This window comes from Chanodichthys erythropterus, chromosome 10, assembly GCF_024489055.1.
Source record: "Chanodichthys erythropterus isolate Z2021 chromosome 10, ASM2448905v1, whole genome shotgun sequence".
NCBI lineage: Eukaryota > Metazoa > Chordata > Actinopteri > Cypriniformes > Xenocyprididae > Chanodichthys > Chanodichthys erythropterus.
In genome coordinates this window covers 23267282-23288079 of record NC_090230.1, presented here as the reverse complement: position 1 = coordinate 23288079, position 20798 = coordinate 23267282, and the positions used below count along the sequence as shown (strand labels likewise).

The 20798-nt window shown below is 37.6% G+C and overlaps 1 protein-coding gene across 7 annotated transcripts in view; it reads right to left on the bottom strand.

The window, feature by feature from the left end:
• Positions 1-20798, bottom strand: part of LOC137027960 (NLR family CARD domain-containing protein 3-like) — a 64092-nt gene that overhangs the window by 25747 nt on the left and 17547 nt on the right. For 6 of the 7 annotated variants that reach the window (XM_067396603.1, XM_067396602.1, XM_067396604.1 and 3 more), the window contains 4 exons: positions 10761-10865; positions 10266-10353; positions 7804-7999; positions 5894-7721 (listed from right to left, as the gene is read on the bottom strand). In XM_067396603.1, coding sequence (XP_067252704.1) covers positions 5894-7721; positions 7804-7999; positions 10266-10353; positions 10761-10865 — 2217 coding nt within the window. Of the gene's footprint in view, positions 1-5893; positions 7722-7803; positions 8000-10265; positions 10354-10760; positions 10866-17176; positions 17239-20798 lie in introns of those variants that run through there. The other variant, XM_067396601.1, reaches the window with a different exon arrangement.

The following is a 20798-nucleotide window of genomic DNA, read 5'->3' as shown; positions in this document are numbered from 1 at the left end:
ATATATTTTATTCAACTTTTTAAAAATATTTTTCTTCAATATTTTGAAGTACTGTAATTCTGTTTATGTGTGTTTATACAACAGTTCTTTCAGGTTCTGCTGATAGCCGTGTGATATTCTAGTGATAGCAGCACTCCTACCTTTTCACCATTTGTATCACTCTGCTTGAAGTGACTGTCATGGGAGCCGAGAAATTTCACCATAATTTTTGCGAAAACTACACTTGTTTTACCACAAACTGTATTTTTAAGAGTTTTTTTTTTTTAGGCGAGAACGTAGTTGTTTAGACCTGAAATATGCGATTCATATTTATTACAATTTGTTTAGACATTTTTGGAGATACAAGCTCCAAGCCATCAGATGCCATCTATACAATATATTACCCCATCACTTCAACAGCTTCATTGGCTTCCTATCAAATTCCAGATTGAATATAAAATTATTCTCCTCACTTACAAATCTCTTTATAACCTCTCTCCACCTTACCTTTCAGATCTCTTATAGACCTACATTCCTTCTCGAACTCTCCGCTCTTCCTTTTTGGGTCTCCTCTATACACCTTCTGCTTGTCTAACCACCATGGGCCATAGGGCTTTTAGCCGTGCTTATCCACACCTTTGGAATTCTCTCCTAGTCAACATCCATGATTCAGACTCATTATCTCAATTTAAAGTTAAACTTAAAACTCATTTATTCAGAATAGCTTATCCTACATGATTACTGTGTGCACTCAAGTCTAGCACTTTTGTTTTTTGTTATTCTTATAGCTGTCATGTTTGCAATTGTTGCTTTCTATTTATTTATGGTTATTGGCATTGTTATTTTGTTATTTACTGTTATTTATTATTCTAATATTATTCTTGCTGCTATTTCTTCTTAATGTATGGTGACCTTGAGTGATTTAAAAGGCGCCTAAAATAAAATGTATTATTATTATTATTATTATTATTAATAACATTAGTTAATGCACTGTGAAGTAAAATGAACAAACTAGGAATAGCTGTATTTTTATTAACTAACATTAACAAAGTTTAACAAATACACTAACAAATATATTGCTCATGTTTAGTTCATGTTAGTTAATACATTAACTAATGTTAACAAATGAACCTTATTGTAAAGTGTTACCGCAAATTCAACCCAAATAAGATGCTTGAACACAAATGTAAGATCCAGACAGGTGAAACAATATTTTTTTAAGTTGGATTCATAAAGACTTAATTTGTTTCTAAAATAATGATTCAGTGATAGACATATTTTTAACATTAAATTGTTGCCACCTAGTGGCGTAACAATGCAATCGATACAGTGGTTATTAGAGGCACTTTCCAAAGGTGATCTGTTCTATTTTAATAGGTAGACATCAGCGTATCTGAATACACTTTTGTATGCGTCTATGACAATTGGAATATTTGTAACAGAAATTATACTGTGTGTTTGACAAGATTGTTTGTGAAGCTGTTTATATCTAAATATGACAACTCTCTAGATCAACGGCAGCACGAACGCAGATTTGAATGTTGCTAATTTTATTTTTGTCAAAGGTTTAATATACATGGGTGAATCATTGTCTTTTAGGAATTAAATCATGCGGGTGATGAAAACGAGAACGCAAACTTTTAAAGATTAATAATCTTCCAGCTTACCTTTGTTCATCTCTCTCTCTCGTGCGTGCTCTGCATTGAAATCTTACGTAGGCCTATAGGAGTAGCGCGAGCCACGAGGGCTTTTCAGTTTGAGGACTTTTTTGCCCGGAAGACATATTGTTTCATACAGTCATGTGACCACGATAATATAGAGACAATATTGCTAATTTTGCTAATATCATTACATTCATAATTTTATATATATATATATATATATATATATATATATTTTAGGGATGCAAGGATACCATTTTTAAGGACTGAGTATGAGTACGGATACTTTTTTTTCTAGTTTTTTGGTAATGTTGTCCAAGCACAACACAGTGAGACTAATGAATGTAAGACAGCTTTTTTATTATTACTCTAATGAAAAAAGTAATCATTTTATGTGCTTGTCACAAACTTAAAGAACAAAAATTTCACAGTGTCCAATAACCTTCAAAAGGCATAATTACTATATATAATTAGGGGCCAAGCACCGAAGGTGCTTAGGCACCTATTGTTATTGTTGGCGTTCTGTACGCTTATTATTATTCTTCTTCTTCCGCTCTTGAAGTCTATGGCAGCCCATAGAACCGTATGGTAAAAAGTTGTGAAATTTGGCACACAGTTAGAGGACAGTCTGACCTTTGTCCATAGCAAATTTGGAGTCTCTAACTCAATCCCTCTAGCGCCACCAGCTGTCCAAAGTTGCACTTATGTTTATGTTAATAACTTTTGAACCGTAAGGGCTAGAAACAAAATTCTTTTTTCCCGTGATTCCTTGGCTCAAGACGAATCGACGAATCACCATATGATGTCATGACAATTTTTCCGCCATTTTGAATTTTCTGAAAAACTTACTTTTTCGAACTCCTCCTAGGCCGTTACTCCGATTTTAATGACAATTTAACCAGATCATCTTCAGACCATGCTGACAAAAAGTTATGGAATTCAAGTCGATTGCTCAAACCGTTTTCGAAAAACACACAAACGAATTGTACGTAGCGCTTGCGAAAATAGAAGTAAGGCTGTATCTCTGCAACACTTTATCATATTCAGACCAAACTTGGTACATGTCATCACAAGCATGACATGAGGCATCATGCAGTGTTTCGGCGCAGCGCCACCTACTGGTGCGGAGATATGAAAAATGGCTATTTTTGCTTATAACTTCTGATGGGTTTGGCCAAAAATCATCTCGTTGGATTCGGGGAATCATGCCGAGTCGAATGATATCCAATTTTCCCACTTCGGCCATTTTGGCCGTCAGCCATTTTGATTTTTGTGCTAAAATGCTGTATTTTACAAACGCATTAGCGTATCATTACGAAACTCGGTATGGGTCATCAGCCCAATGCCCTGAAGGAGCCTGAGAAGTTTCGGACCAGCGCCACCTTGTGGTCAAAAGTTATAACAAAATGTACAAAAATGTTAATAACTTTTGACTGTATTCACCAATTGTAATGAAACTCATGTAATGAGTTGTAATGAAATGAGTCTCAGTAGATTCCTTGGGTCACGCTGAGAACATAGATATCAAATTTGCCATAGTCAGCTAAACTTCCTGTCCGCCATATTGTTTTTCTTTAAAAACCTACTTTTTCGAACTCCTCCTAGACCGTTGCTCCGATTTTCACCAAAATTGAACCGTGTCATCTTCAGACCATGCCGACAAAAAGTTATGGATTTCAAGTCGATATGTCAAACCGTTTTCGTATACCAGAGCAAAGAATTTGAGGCATGATGCAAAAACGACTCTTGAAGCTGTATCTCTTCAGTGCTTTGACATATTGACACCAAACTTTGCAAGTGTCATTGTCACCTCACTCTGACCATACCACAACAATTTGGACACAGCGCCACCTATTGGTCGAAAGTGATGAGCCAGTAAATCCTCATTTTTGATCATTTTTCAGCTCTTTTAGCTAAAATGATCTTAATAGGTCTTTAATTGCTCACTGCTGCAGTTAGCCTGATGCTCCCAGTCATGTTGGCTGGCTTCTTGTGCCGTTTTTGTGCTTGGCCCCGTAATTGCTGCTTGCAGCTATATTTGTTGTTATATTTGTTACAAACAAATGACAACAATACAACAAATACTATAGAGATACAAATTAAATAAATTTGTTTTTCAAATTCAGTAGGTTTATTTACCATGTATACAGTTATTTAACATATTTTGTTGTTTTATTTACATTAATGACAAATAGGCTACGGTCCCTTTAAAGGTCCCGTTCTTCGTGATCCCATGTTTCAAACTTTAGTTAGTGTGTAATGTTGTTGTTAGAGTATAAATAAAATCTGTAAAATTTTAAAGCTCAAAGTTCAATGCCAAGCGAGATATTTTATTTAACAGAAGTCGCCTACATCGAACGGCCAGTTTGGACTACATCCCTCTACTTCCTTCTTTAATGACGTCACTAAAACAGTTTTTTGACTAACCTCCGCCCACAGGAATACACAAGAGTTGCGTTTGTAGAGTGTGTTTGTCGCCATGTCGTCGAAACGCTGTTATTTTCATCCCACAGTCCAATCACCGGGTCTGATTCCGGCTCAGATTGATAGGGTAAAATTAAAGACATGTTTACATTAACACTGAGCGCTGCATCTCCACGTTATGGTAAGAAGCGCGACCTTTCCTGGCAGGATGCGCTACACTGCTGTCGAATCACAACACAGGAACCGTTGGCACAATCAGAACTCGTTACGTGTTTCTGAAGGAGGGACTTCATAGAACAAGGAAGTCATCAGCCCGTTTTTATGACAGTGGAAACAGCGGTATACAGATAAGTAAATTATGTGAAAAATACTGTGTTTTTTTTACACGCGAAACATGAACACATGTTATATTGCACACTATAAACACAATCAAAGCTTCAAAAAACCACGAAAAACGGGACCTTTAAGACCAAATCCATGGATACTGACACATATCCTGTTTTCACCCAAATTGTTTACGTCCACTTAAGCCATAACCGACTGTATTTACGTGAGATACTCCACACGATGGACATTTCGACAACTATATACAGTATATATGTAATATGCACCGGAATCTCATTATGAGAGAAATGTTTTTCTCTAATACACACTGCTCACAATTAATCATACCCTTTTATTCAATACATTTTGCAACCTCCTTTTCCCAAGATAACAGCTCTGAGTCTTCACCTATAATGCCTAAAGAGTTTGGAGAACACCTGACAAGAGATCAGAGACCATTCCTTCATGCAGAATCTCTCCAGATCCTTCAGATCCCAGCTCCATGTTGGTGCTTCTTCTCTTCAGTTCACTCCATTCTCTTTTCAGTATGCTCATTTTCTTTTCTTTTTTTATCTGTTGGTATTTAATAGAATCTATGATGCCATGTATCTTAACAAGATGTCCAGGATCTCCAGCAGAAAAATAGACCCACAATATTAAAGATCCAGCAGTATATTTCATTGTACACATGGGGTACTTTTTACCCCGGTGTGCACCAAACCAATCTTAAGTGTTTGCTGCCAATTTTTATTTATTTTTTTTTAATCTGACCATAAAGCATTTGAAAAGTAACTGACACTACTGAAACTTCAAACAGGATGGGTTCTATGGTGAAAAAAAAATACAATGAAAAAAAAAAACAATGAAATATACGGCTGTATCTTTAATGTTGTGGGCTTATTTTTCTGCTGGAGGTCCTGGACATCTTGTTCAGATTCATGGAATCATGGATTCTATCAAATACCAACAGATAAAAAAAAATCCAAACCTGATTGTCCCTGTTAGAAGTCTTATAATGGGCTGTGGTTGGATCTTCTATCAGGACAATGATCCAAAACAAACATCAAAATCAACACAAAAATGTGTCACTGAGCACAAAATGAAGCTTCTGCCATGGCCATCCCAGTCCCCTGACCTGAACCCTAAAGAAAATGAGTGGAGTGAACTGAAGAGAAGAAGCACCAACATGGAGCTGGGAATCTGAAGGATCTGGAGAGATTCTGTATGAAGGAATGGTCTCTGATCTCTTGTCAGGTGTTCTCCAAACTCATCAGGCATTATAGGTGAAGACTCAGAGCTGTTATCTTGGCAAAAGGAGGTTGCAAATAGTATTGAATAAAAGGGTATGATTAATTGTGAGCAATGTGTATTAGAGAAAAACATTAATATATATATATATATATATATATATATATATATATATATATATATATATATATATATATATATATATATATACACACACACAGACACACACACACACACACACAAGTTAAATTACTTACAAAGCCTTTTTGGAGGTTTTGATGACTTCCAACAATCTAATGAGACAATCATCTGATTTCTTGAATTTCTGAAGCTCAAACTCCTCCAGCTCCTCCCCTGATGTCAGCAACACAAAGGCCACAGCAGACCACTGGGCAGGTGAAAGGTCACCAGATGAGAGACTTCCTTTGCTAAAGTGGGCCTGAATCTCTTTCACCAGAGTTTGGTCGTTCAGTTCATTCAGACAGTGGAAAAGATTGATGGATCTCTCTGGAGACAGATTATCTTCGAGTTTCTGCTTGATGTACTCAACTATTTCCTTGTTGGTCTGGTCATTGCCGTCTTGCTGTGTTAACAGACCTCGTAAGAGTTGCCGATTAGACTTGAGTGACAGACCAAGAAGGAATCGAAGGAAAAGGTCCAGGTGTCCATTGTCACTTTCAAGTGCCCTGTCAACTGCAGTCTGGAGAAAATTAATCATGGTTTCATTTTTGTTTTCCTGTTCTGCAGACTCAAACACACTTGTCTTTTTTCTGTCTAGAAACAGATGTGCATAAATGGCTGCAATAAACTCTTGAATGCTCAAGTGAACAAAGCAGTACATGGTATCAAGAATTATCCCTGTTTCCTTCTTAAAGATCTGCGTACACATTCCTGAGCGCACTGATGCCTTATAGACGTCAATACCACAGGCTTCCAGGTCAGTGTCATAGAAGATCAGGTTGTTTCTTTCAAGCTGCTGAAATGCCAGTTTCCCCAGTTTAAGAATGGGTATGGCTTCTTTATCCCAGGGAACATCTTCTGCGTATTTTCCATCATACTTTCGTCTGCTCTGCTGGACCTGAAAGCGGAGAAAGTGCGTGTACATTTGTGTCAGAGTCTTGGGAGTGTCTTCAGTATTTGATTCCTGCAGTGTTTTAGAGGTGTCACCAGCCTGATTTTTTTTCAGGTCATTATTTCTTTTTTCCTTCAAAATGTTCTGGAGAACAGTGGCTGAAATCCAGCAGAAGACTGGGATGTGGCACATGATAAAGAGACTTTTTGATTGTTTAATATGATCAATGATTTCACTGGCCATTTTCTCATCTGTGAATCTTTTTTTGAAGTACTCTTCCTTTTGTGCATCATTGAATCCTCGTATCTCTGTCAGCTGGTCGATACAGTCAGGAGGAATCTTACTGGCAGCTGCTGGTCTGGTGGTGATCCAGATGAGAGCAGAAGGAAACAGATTTCCCTTGATAAGGTTCGTTAGGAGAACATCCAGAGAGGCTGGTGACGATATGTCATGCCATGTCTCAGTCTCAAAGTTTAGAGGAAGTCGGCATTCATCCAATCCATCAAGGATGAACAGGACTTTAAAATTATTCCTTCTTGTAAGGTTCATTCCTTTTGTGTCTGGGAAAAATTGAGTTATAAGGTCCATCAAACTTGTTTTTTCTTTTTCCTTTAAGTTCATCTCTCTGAATGGAAGAGGAAATATGAAGCTGATATCTTGATTTTCTTTTCCTTCAGCCCAGTCCAGAACAAACTTTTGCACAGAGATGGTTTTTCCGATGCCAGCGACTCCTTTTGTCAGTACAGTTCTGATCTCCTTGTCTTGTTCAGGTGCTTTGAACAAATTTTTGGATTCAACTGGTATCTCTTGTGATTCATGATGCCTGAAAGAAACTTCAATCTGTCTGACCTCATGTTCAGTATTGACCTGTTCACTGCTACCTTGAGTGATATAGAAGTCTGTGTAGATGTTATTCAGAAGTATGGAGTCACCTTGCTTTGCAATTCCTTCAAACACACATTGGTACTTATTCTTTAGGGAACATTTTAGTTGATGGATGTAGAACAACTCATCTAAACACAGGAACAGAAAAAAGTTTTAGGTCTTAATTTTTTTTTTAAGTGACAATCTGAGAGATGGTCATGAGTTTCTTACCTTCAAGAGTATCAGCAGCTTCATCTTGTTTCATCTCTCTCAGGAATTCTAGTGTGAGTTTAAGAGCTGCTTCATTGATACTGGACCCATTCTCATTAAAGTCCTTGACTAAGGATTGTGTGTTCTCTTTTTGTAATATTTTCTTAAACTTTCCCAGCTCATTCTTCAGAAATGCGAACATTTTGCTTTCAAGATCCTACAAAGCAAGAAAAAAAAAAAAAAAAAAAAAAAAAAAAGTTAAACACAACTACAACACAGTTGTCATCCTTTAAACACAGTGACTCAAAATTATTCACACTTATTTCTAATGATGTGATCAAATCAACTGTATAAAATATAGGTCAGTTCAGAGTGCACAGGTAACACAGGTGCTGAATGATGATACCAACAATAGATAGAAACAATCTGAAAAGTAGAGGAGGAAGAGTATGTGCAAGAGGATGATGAGGAGAAAGAGCAAGGGGTGTGGAGACAAGGCTGTCAAGGCTGGATCCGGCACAGGTTTTTCCCTTTGTCTGGCAAGAGACGACATTGCCTGTGATGTGGAAAATGTCCTCAACAATATTCAATAATATTCAACAATATTATTGATCTGACTGTACTGACATTATAGGATGAGAACTGAACTAAGCTAGCCTAGATGATGACATCACTGTTTTCTGCAGAACTGCTTTAGAGGAAAATAATTACAGTAATTTACATAATAATTGATGGTCTTTACAATGTAAGTGAATCAACACTGAACTGACTTCAGCTGAACAATGACACTATTTTCTTTTAGAGCTGTACAGCCAAAATGAACCCTCTTTGCATTACTGATCATCATGTACCTGTTTTCACTGTAAAGCTGCTTTGACTATACTATACTAGACTAGACTAGTATCTGTGTAGTATCAATTGCAATTGAAATAAAGGTGACTTGACTTGATTTAGGCCGGACCCAACATGAAGACGTGATGCTGAAGCAGAATGAATCTCTCACTGACTCTGAACTTTGTTTGTTTTTGTGTGTGTGTGTGTGTGTGTGTGTGTGTGTGTGTGTGTGTACTGTATCATGCTTTTCATTTAGTGTTTTCTTTGACCTTTTAGTCATTTGCATTTAGACTGCTGTATGTTTGCAGTATGTAAGTACTGTATATATAGACATTCAATACTATATAATATTGAATATAATACTGTACTTGCAGTACATACAGTATACTTTAAATTCACATTACTTGTGATTTCTATACATTTTATGTAATGGCAAAATGTGTTTGTACTTTTTTTTCTGTAACCTCATGTTCTGGATGTTGTGTTTTCCATTTTTTAATGTATTGTCTAATGAATGATCTGTATGTGTTTATATTTTGCTTAATGTGTGTATGATCTGAAAGCTTTGTTTGATTTTGCCATAAGAGTCAGAAGTTTTGTGAAATTAGTTTGAAGATTGGATTTGTGTTTAATGTTTTGAGAAAATGAGTGATGGTTTCAAGAAATATGTTTTAGCAATTGTGAAATACTGTAATACAGTAATTAAAAGAATTTGTAAAAGAATGCAGTGTTTAATATAGCTGTTTGTGAATGTAAAAGGTCTGTAAAGTTGGTTGTGGAATGGGTTGAACAGGTTACAGGAATGGGTTAATGTGCTGCCCTCATTTAAGCACACACACAAACACACACTCTCTCTCTCTCTCTCTCTCTCTCTCTCTCTCTCTCTCTCTCTCTCCAATTAATTTAAATAAATGATATCTTTCCAAACTCCATCTTTGTGTATGATTTAAAATATGCAGAATGCTAGATCCATTGCCAAAATAATTCTAAAAGAGCAAGACATTTATATTTGATGCTGCATTGCCCTGGAAAATGAACTGGATTAGTGGTGTAAAATGCTATACAAATAAACTTGAGTTCCTAACAGAGTTGTGCATGTATGTTTGTTTGGTCCCAGAATTTCAGTGATGAATGCTTTGTAAACAAGTCCCAGTACTGGTGCTGGATTTGTAGATCACGGGTGGTGAGTAAAACTGCATCAGATGCCGCAATCAGCACGCAAGTGCATAAAATGTAAACAACACAAACGTTTTTGTTCCCCTTTTATTTATAATGATGCAGATGATCTCTACACAAAAGCTGTGCACGTTCGTGACTCTTTAGACTCTTTAGCTCTGCCCACAGCAGGCATGCCTCCAGGAGCTCAGCTTTTTTTGGAAAGACAGCGTATGTATCTTTTATAAATCTGATAAAACTAAAAACTTTTCGGAGATATGAAGGATGCAATATTTCTGTATATGTACTCAAGATTAACATCAGATTGGCAGAAACATACTTTTTTCTTACATATTGATTCTTATTTTATGGGTTCTTAAAATGAAACGTAAATGGTCAAAACATTCGACCTAGTATTTTTGCAAGAAATCTCAAATTTCAGTAATCTATTTGCTTGTTATTAATATAAACATTTATAAAACTGTTTCTCTTACCTGGAAGATCCGCAGGAGATTGTCTGCGAAATTCTTGTGGTTCCTGTGAGTCTGGAAAAAATCTGAACCAAATGTCTCATATCGAAGCCTGTTATAGCGAATAATTAATATAGTAAATTTTCAGGAAACATATTAGAGAAATCACTTGCAAACATTTCTTTAACAAAGAGAAAAATAAAGCATTAGCTGTTTAAGTTCATACTGTTAAAGTGTTTAAGTATAAATTTAAGTAAAACTTAATGTCCTATTCTATAAGCAAAGAACACAGCGGCTGGTGAATAATAAATTCTGCACTGACAATGGTATTTTAATATGTTGTGCAGCAGGTATATCAGCACACCAAAATTAAATTGATATTACAATATGTTCTAGGTTTTTATAGCGCTGCAGATTGTAAATTTGAATGTTATTTGAACAAAAAAGTTTCATGATAAATATTCCCTGAAATATTTTCTAACAGTCTATGTGTGACCAAAAGTAAGAAACATAAAATACCCTTTAGTAGATGATGTTTTTTTCTCGCTGAAGTTCGGCATGTCACCTTTGGAACAGTCACTCTTCACAGACACAGAGCTGGATACACGTGAGCCTGATCTTCCACTAATGACAAAAACAGAGAGAAAAACACTTTACTACAGGAGATACTTCAGTCTCATTTGAAGAGATTCCATGTTTAGTTAAGCCCGTTTAACACAAAAGAAAGAAAGAAAGAAAGAAAGAAAGAAAGAAAGAAAGAAAGAGAGAGAGAGAGAGAGGTAAAGAAAGAAAGAGAGAGAGAGAGATAAAGAAAGAAAGAAAGACAGAAAGACAGAAAGAAAGAAAGAAAGAAAGAAAGAAAGAAAGAAAGAAAGAAAGAAAGAAAGAAAGAAACTCAGGACAAACCGCTCCAGTTGATTGAGTCACAATTGTTTCTGTTGTAAACCTTAAAATTCACACTCCATATTGAAGTGATTTTACCATGACTATATAGATAAGCAGGCAAGGTTGTCATGGCAACCAGATAAACAGCATATGAATTACTTTCTGTGTTAAACGTAGCAATAAACACACTGAAAATAATGCACTCTAAACATGTTTGTCAACGCAATTTTAAAGTAGGCTTTTATTAAGCAAATCAAGGAGTGAATTGCAATCACTGTTTTAAAATAGGTATCTGTTTCTCTGCAGTTGGTGTACATTGTATAAATGCGCTGAATATCAGCTTATTCTATGCAATAGGGGCCCGTTCTTCGTATGGATTACTCAGTTAGCTGGATTTTATTGTTGACAATTTGATTTGACATGATCCAGGATTGTTAAGTTCTTTGAAGTTCATCGTGGAGTTGTTTGACTGTAGACAGTTTTTTTTTTTTTTTTTTTTTTTTACAGGAATGGCGGCTCATGGAGCCTCTCCAAAGTTTGTGATGCAATTTTAAAAGTTAAGATGTTTAAAGAATAAGAATGTATTATTATCAGTACATCTGAATCAAATTAACTTGTACATTAAAGCATGTTAGTTGATTATTTCTCACTAAATAAGTTTTGGGAGATGTTATCAGATAATAGATTAGGCCAAGATATGGTTAGGTTATGGTGATAGGTTGTGATAGGTTATGGATAAAGTTAGCAACACTTAACCCTCATGTTGTGTTCGGGTCAATTTGACCCGAACACCAATTTTCTTTTTCCCGAAAATACTAGTTAATGTTATCGCTTTGGACTGAAACTTAGTGACTTTGTTCCCAAAGGGTATAACTAAATCTCAATATTTTTTTGGACATTTTCTTAATTTTTTGTGGGGGTTTTGTTACCTTGTTACACTCGTGGTGTTCCCGGTCAAAAATGACCGGCCCATAAAAAATAGCTTATAAATCACTCATTATACCATATTTTCACCCAATCTTGGATTCAATCTTTTTGTCAACTTGTTCTCTTTCAATTAGGACTGGTTTTATATTTCTGTTTGCATCTGATTAATCGTGGGCCTCATTTATCTGAGAGTAGGCATCTCATTTTTTGAGTAAATTTTTTAAAATTTTTGAATAATTTTGGAAATATTAAATAAAATCTGAAGAAAATTGGTATTGTTGATCACACTAGTCTACTCTAATGTTTCACCAGGAATTTTGTTTTGAAACTTTTGTTTTGTAAAAAATATGGCACATAGTCACACTTGTGGTGTTCCCGGTCAAAAATGACCGGCCTATAAAAAATAGCTTATAAATCACTCATTATACCATATTTTCACCCAATCTTGGATTCAATCTTTTTGTCAACTTGTTCTCTTTCAATTAGGACTGGTTTTATATTTCTGTTTGCATCTGATTAATCATGGGCCTCATTTATCTGAGAGTAGGCATCTCATTTTTTGAGTAAAAAACAAATAATTTGTGGGTAAATTTGGAAATATTAAAAAAAAATATGAAAAAAATGGCTACTGTTGATCACACTAGTCTACTCTAATGTTTCACCAGGAATTTTGTTTTGAAACTTTTGTTTTGTAAAAAATATGGCACATAGTCACACTTGTGGTGTTCCCGGTCAAAAATGACCGGCCTATAAAAAATAGCTTATAAATCACTCATTATACCATATTTTCACCCAATCTTGGATTCAATCTTTTTATCAGCTTGTTCTCTTTCAATTAGGACTGGTTTTATATTTCTGTTTGCATCTGATTAATCATGGGCCTCATTTATCTGAGAGTAGGCATGGTCAAAAATGGTCACAATGGCCGACCATTGAAAGTGAATGGGAGAGACTGAAAATAACAGAACAATTTAGTTTTCAGGAGCATGTTCATTATTTTCATGTACATATATGAGCATATGTGCTTGCAAACATCGAGCCCTTGGACCTGTGCATGTATCGATACATTTATACACACGCTACCCAGACACACACACGTTAAAACATACAAACTTTTTTGAGTATTACACACATTCTTTTCCACAGAGAGAAATTTGATCCTACCCTAACCTGCATCTAATATACATTTATCCATCTGACATTACCACACACACACACACACACACACACACACACACACACACACACAAACACAAACTGGCCGTGACTGCAGTGACCCGGCTTCAAAAGAAGAAGGATTTGCTTTATAATTAAAATTTCCTGATAATTCACTCACCCCATGTCTTTCTTTCTTCAGTTGAAAGGAAAATAAGGTTGAGGAAAACTTTGCAGGATTTTTCTCCATATTGTGGACTTCACTGGAGTACAACGGGTAACTTCTTCATGAGTTTGACAACACATGTGCTGCAAAAGTTCACAACCCAACCAAATACAAAAACACGCTGCAAAAGTTCACAACGCAACCAAATACAGAAATGCGCTGCAAAAATTCACAACGCAACCAAATACAAAAACATGCTGCATAAGTTCACAACGCAACCAAACACAGAAACGCGCTGCAAAAGTTCACAACGCAACCAAATACAAAAACATGCTGCAAAAGTTCACAACGCAACCAAACACAGAAATGCGCTGCAAAAATTCACAACGCAACCAAATACAAAAACATGCTGCATAAGTTCACAACGCAACCAAATACAGAAACGCGCTGCAAAAGTTCACAACGCAACCAAATACAAAAATGCGCTGCAAAAGTTCACAACGCAACCAAATACAGAAACGCGCTGCAAAAGTTCACAACGCAACCAAATGCAGAAACGCGCTGCAAAAGTTCACAACGCAACCAAACACAGAAACGCGCTGCAAAAGTTCACAACGCAACCAAATACAAAAACGCGCTGCAAAAGTTCACAACGCAACCAAATACAGAAACGCGCTGAAAAAGTTCACAACGCAACCAAATACAAAAACGCGCTGCAAAAGTTCACAACGCAACCAAACACAGAAACGCGCTGCAAAAGTTCACAACGCAACCAAACACAGAAACGCGCTGCAAAAGTTCACAACGCAACCAAATACAAAAACGCGCTGCAAAAATTCACAACGCAACCAAATACAAAAACGCGCTGCAAAAGTTCACAACGCAACCAAATACAAAAACGAGCTGCAAAAGTTTACATGCACAGGTCTAAGGGCTCGATGTTTGCAAGCACATATGCTCATATGTGTACATGAAAATAATGAACATGCTCCTGAAAACTAAATTGTTCTGTTATTTTCAATCTCTCCCATTCACTTTCAATGGTCGGCCATTGTGACCATTTTGACCATGCCTACTCTCAGATAAATGAGGCCCACGATTAATCAGATGCAAACAGGATATAAAACCAGTCCTAATTGAAAGAGAACAAGTTGACAAAAAGATTGAATCCAAGATTGGGTAAAAATATGTTATAATGAGTGATTTATAAGCTATTTTTTATAGGCCGGTCATTTTTGACCGGGAACACCACAAGTGTGACTATGTGCCATATTTTTTACAAAACAAAAGTTTCAAAACAAAATTCCTGGTGAAACATTAGAGTAGACTAGTGTGATCAACAGTAGCCATTTTTTTCATATTTTTTTTTAATATTTCCAAATTTACTCATAAATTATTTGTTTTTTACTCAAAAAATGAGATGCCTACTCTCAGATAAATGAGGCCCATGATTAATCAGATGCAAACAGAAATATAAAACCAGTCCTAATTGAAAGAGAACAAGTTGACAAAAAGATTGAATCCAAGATTGGGTGAAAATATGGTATAATGAGTGATTTATAAGCTATTTTTTATAGGCCGGTCATTTTTGACCGGGAACACCACAAGTGTGACTATGTGCCATATTTTTTTACAAAACAAAAGTTTCAAAACAAAATTCCTGGTGAAACATTAGAGTAGACTAGTGTGATCAACAATACCAATTTTCTTCAGATTTTATTTAATATTTCCAAAATTATTCAAAAATTTAAAAAAAATTACTAAAAAAATGAAATGCCTACTCTCAAATAAATGAGGCCTATGATTATTCAGATCCAAATCAAAATATAAAACCAGTCCTAATTGAAAGAGAACTTGTTGACAAAAAGATTGAATCCAAGATTGGGTGAAAATATGGTATAATGAGTGATTTATATGCTTTTTTTTATGGGCCGGTCATTTTTGACCGGGAACATCACATGTGTTATAGGGTTTTGAACACAACCTGAGGGTTAAACCACGAACAGCCTATTAATTGTAAAACCCATTCTATTAATACAGTTTTCCATTATTGTGTAAATATAGATAAAATCCTTCTAAACGGGGGTTAAACATAACATTGGGGCATGTGATAGAGGTGGGTAGAAATGGTAAAATGAGAATATCCTTTTTATTCCTAATTAAATGTGCAATAAACAAATCATTACTGTAGGAAGAGCATCCTATTGATATCATTTTAGATGAGTAAGCAAATATGTATGAGTGTTGAGTTTGTATGAGATTTTTAGGCATTGTGATTCTGTTGCCTGTTACCTGTCTACACTCAAAAAATATTTTACAATACTGTTCAGTTTATTTAAAAATTAATTTGTTTGAATGTTGAAATAAAATGTTGTTTAATGCATTTTTATCAAGATGATAAAATTGGGAGACTTGTTAATGCTTAATGTTCTTTTATGTTTATTTAAAGGGTTAGTTCCCCCAAAACTGAAAATTCTGTAATTTATTAGTCGCCCTCATGCCCTCATGTCGCCCTCATACCCGTAAGACCTTCGTTAATCTTTGGAACACAAATTAAGATATTTTAGTTGAAATCCGATGGCTCAGTGTGGCCTGCAAAGGGAGCAATGACATTTCCTCTCTCAAGATCCATAAAGGTACTAAAAACATATTTAAATCAGTTCATGTGAGTACAGTGGTTCAATATTAATATTATAAAGCAACGAGAATATTTTTGGTGCACTAAAAAAACAAAATAATGACTTATTTAGTGATGGTCGATTTCAAAACACTGCTTCAGGAAGCTTCGGAGCGTTATGAATCAGTGTGTCGAATCTGGTGTTCGGAGCGCCAAAGTCACGATTTCAGCAGTTTGGCGGTTTGACACGCGATCTGAATCATGATTCGATATGCTGAATCATAACGCTCCGAAGCAGTGTTTTGAAATCGGCCATCACTATATAAGTCGGTTTTTTTGGCGCTCCAAAAATATTCTCGTCGCTTTATAATATTAATATTGAACCACTGTACTCACATGAACCGATTTAAATATGTTTTTAGTATATTAATGGATCTTGAGAGGACAAATGTCAGTGCTCCCTATAGGCCTCACTGAGCCATCGGATTTCAACTAAAATATCTTAATTTGTGCTCCAAAGATGAATGAAGGTCTTATGGGTGTGGAACGACATGAGGGTAATTAATGGCAGAATTTTAATTTTTGGGTGAACTAACCCTTTAAAAGATTTTCAGGTATGTTCATTTTTTTGGAGGTTACCATTGTGTAGGGCTGGGCGATACATCGCATGCGATTGCCACGCGCATTTCGTCAGCAAAGCCGGTTACCTGATTGCCGCTAAATCGCCATCACCCTATTAAATGCCGCTCCATTTGAAAGCAGGTGATGGCGATTTAGCGGTAATCAGGGAACCGGCTTTACTGACGAAATGTGTGTGACAATCGCATGCGATATATCGCCCAGCCGTACCATTGTGAAGTTTATAGAGCACGTGCTTGGGTTGAGGACCTGCTAACAACAATTAAAGTTGTTCTAATAATAAAAAAAACCAACTATTTTGGGTATGCCATAGATGTAATAAAACCATCTTCTGGCTAACAACTAACAATAAGAGTCTTTACAGAGAAATGATTTTGTAAAAGGTGGGAACATTTTTCTTGAATGCATTCACTAAATAAACTAACCAATTAAACTGGATTACTTGTTTTAATTTTTGTTTGATATTAAGAATTAAGAATGTTAACCTGATTCAACTAAATGCCATTGAATTAACCTTCTGTCCTGGCAAAAAGGATGACTACCTACATGGTGAAGAACAAATATGTCGACACATCAGTCCAGAAGGGCGGCATTCCAGGTTTCTCCGGGTGCTTGGAACATACGGGAATCCTCAACCAGCTGATCCGGGAGGCCAAGAAGAGCAAAGGAAACCTAACGGTTGTCTGGCTCGACTTGGCTAATGCATACGGTTCAATCCCACATGGCCTCATCAACACGGCTATGGAACACTACCATGTTCCCCACCACACCAGGGATATAATTACCAGCTACTTCAGAGGATTTAAATTATGGTTCAGAACAGCCCACTTCACAACGCAGTGGCAGGACCTTGAAAAGGGAATCGTGACAGGCTGTTTGTCATGGGAATGAACTTGCTTATAACAGCTGCAGGAAAGGAATCCAGGGGGCCATCAATGGACTCTGGAATCCAGGGGGCCATCAATGGACTCTGGCACCCGCCAACCGCCAATAAGAGGCTTTATGGATGACCTTACCATAACTTCAACCCATGTGCAAGCGAGGTGGATCCTGAAGGTTCTTGATGACATGGCAACATGGGCTCGGATGAAGTTCAAACCAAGGAAATTAAGAAGTATGGTGATCAGAAGGGGGAAAGTGACCAGCGAGTTCCAGCTGCAAGTACAGGGAGAGACGATACCATCGATTGAGGAAAACCCAATTAAGTGCCTAGGGAAATGGTATGACACATCCTTGACCGACAGATGTAACGTTTCCAGGACAGAGAAACAGGCAGATGCATGGCTGAGTAAGATTGAGGGGTCCGGACTGCCAGGAAAGTTTAAGGCTTGGCTCTTCCAGCATGGTCTGCTACCACGACTCATGTGGCTACTGACAATCTATGAAGTACCCATGACAACAGTGGAAGGAGTCGAGAGGCGAGTAAACAAACACCTTCGCAAGTGGCTCGGAATCCCACCAAGCTTCACGTCAGTAGGGCTTTATACCAGGTCTGGTCGGGTACAACTACCCCTTTCATCAGTGGTGGAAGAGTTCAAGGTGGCAAAGTGTCGGGTTGTGATGTACCAAGACTCCACTGATGAAAAAGTCAGAAGAGCAGGCATCACTACAAGATCAGGACGCAAATGGGTGGCTGGCACATCAGTGGCACAAGCTGTAAGGGCATTGAAGCTGAAGGACATCATCGGGAACCCATGCGTAGGGAGGCAAGGACTCAGATCTACCCACTTCCAGCAATGGGGAAAAGCAGACCCACGGCAAAGGAGGGACATGATTCAAGCAGAGGTCCGACACCTGGAGGAAGAAAGGCGCAGGTCTAGGGCTGTCAAACTCGGAGCACAAGGGGCCTGAACAAAGTGGGACTTGCCGAAGCAGAAGATCACATGGTCTGAGATCTGGAGACTGGAGCCCTTTCATATCTCCTTCCTGCTCCGTTCAGTGTGTGACACCCTTCCATCACCAACAAACCTCCACAGATGGGGAATGAGGGAGGACCCATTGTGTAGGCTATGCGGAGGGAGGGGAACAATGGCGCACATACTGGCAGGATGCAAAACAGCTCTTAGCCAAGGAAGATACAGGTGGCGCCATGACAAGGTTCTCAGTGCACTGGCTGACATCTTGGAGCGGGAGAGGCAGAAAAAGCACCAGACCAGTACAAGGCCGGCAACATCTATTCAGTTCGTCAGAGAAGGGGAGAAACCACCAGCCCCCAAGAAGACTAAGAAGAGCCTCTTGCAAGCAGCACAAGCCTGGGAGATGAGGGTGGACCTGGGAAGGAAACTAGTCTTCCCCCAGGTTGTGCAAACACAGCTGAGGCCAGACATGGTCTTATGGTCCGAGGAGGCAAGGAAAATAATCTTGATCGAACTGACAGTCCCGTGGGAAGACGGGTGCGAGGAGGCCTATGAGCGGAAAGCCACCAAGTATCAGGACCTCGTAGAGCAGTGTAGGGCCAAAGGGTGGCAGACCTGGCTATTCCCAGTTGAGGTCGGGTGTAGGGGCTTCCCGGCACAGTCTGTGTGGAAGACACTCACAGCTCTGGGCTTACAAGGTAGGGAGAGGAAGACAGCTGTTCGTAAGTTGGGTGAGGCAGCAGAAAGAGCGTCTTGCTGGCTCTGGAGTAGGAGGGAGGAGTTGAGCTGGGGGCCAGGAGGAGGTGGGTAGTGATTGGCCACCACTGCCAACCCGCCAACTGGAGGGTGTTGTGGTTCAGGGTTGAAACACCCTGTGAAAGTTGGACGCCACCTGACGACATCTTCTCCTGGCTGAAAGCTACAGTCATGTACTATAGTTAGTGACTGGGTTAGACAGCATCAGTATAGATGTATCCAATAGTAATAAACAAGTTTACTGAAATAAATAATGTTAATTAAATGCAACATAACCCAATTATGTGGAACCTGTTCACATTAAAAAAAGTTATAAAAGTATTTAATAAGTTTCAGCTCAGCTGATTTTTGGATTGATGTTTAAGGGGTGTTTTGTTAAAACAAAAAGCAAGCAGTTTAAAAAAACAAACAAAAAAACAATGCGAAATAGATTTTCTAAGACAATCACCTGTCACCTGCAGGTCTCATGTCCTTGTGAAACCATAGTGAACATGACGTGATTGCCCTTAACTAATATTCAAGTTTAAGAACACAAAAATACTTCAAAACAACTGCAATACAGTCTTTAACCAAGGTAACGTTTGCCTGAAATATGTTAACAAGGCAGGCAACACTGGTTGACCACACTAATCCTCAAATATGAGCAGATTTTTATCTTTTAAAAACAACATTAGTGTAACTACATACACATACTACATTCACATGTTGGCTTATTATATAAATATTGTAAATCAATGCATTTATTGACTACAAATGACCAAAAATCACTGTTCTGTCTCTCTAAGTGTATGTGTTTTAACTGATCAGATAGCTATCTGATTTATCAAAATGATTCAATTTACACCTGGCCACACACAAGTGCATCCGGAAAGTATTCATAGAGCTTCATTTTTTCCAAATTTTTTTAATGTTACATCCTTATTCCAAAATGGATTAAATTCATTATTTTCCTCCAAAATTCTACAAACAATACCCCATAATGACAATGTGAAAAAGGTTTGTTTGAAATATTTGCAAATTTATAAAAAAAAAATTAAAAAAAAGGAAAAATCACATGTGCATAAGTTTTCACAGCTTTTGCCATGACACTCAAAATTGAGCTCAGACAGGATTGTATCGAGGCACAGACATGGGGAAGGGTACAGAAAAATTTCTGCAGCATTGAAGGTCCCAATGTGCACAGTGGCCTCCATCATCCATAAATGGAAGAAGTTTGGAAACCAACAGGACTCTTCCTAGAGCGGACCGCCCGGCCAAACTGAGCGATCGGGCGAGAAAGGCCTTAGTCAGGGAGGTGACCAAGAACCTGATGGTCACTCTGACAGAGCTCCAGCATTTCTCTGTGGAGAGAGGAGAACCTTCCAGTGGGGCTGCACGATTAATCGAAAAAAAGATCACGATCTCAATTTATACATAACAGCAATCTTCTTTCTAAATGACGGCGATTCACTTGCACGTATTTCCTTTTATTCAGATCACGCTACATTCACATGTTAACTTTACTTTACAACTCTCCAAGTGATGCAATATTAGTCAAATTTATTGGTCACACTCAC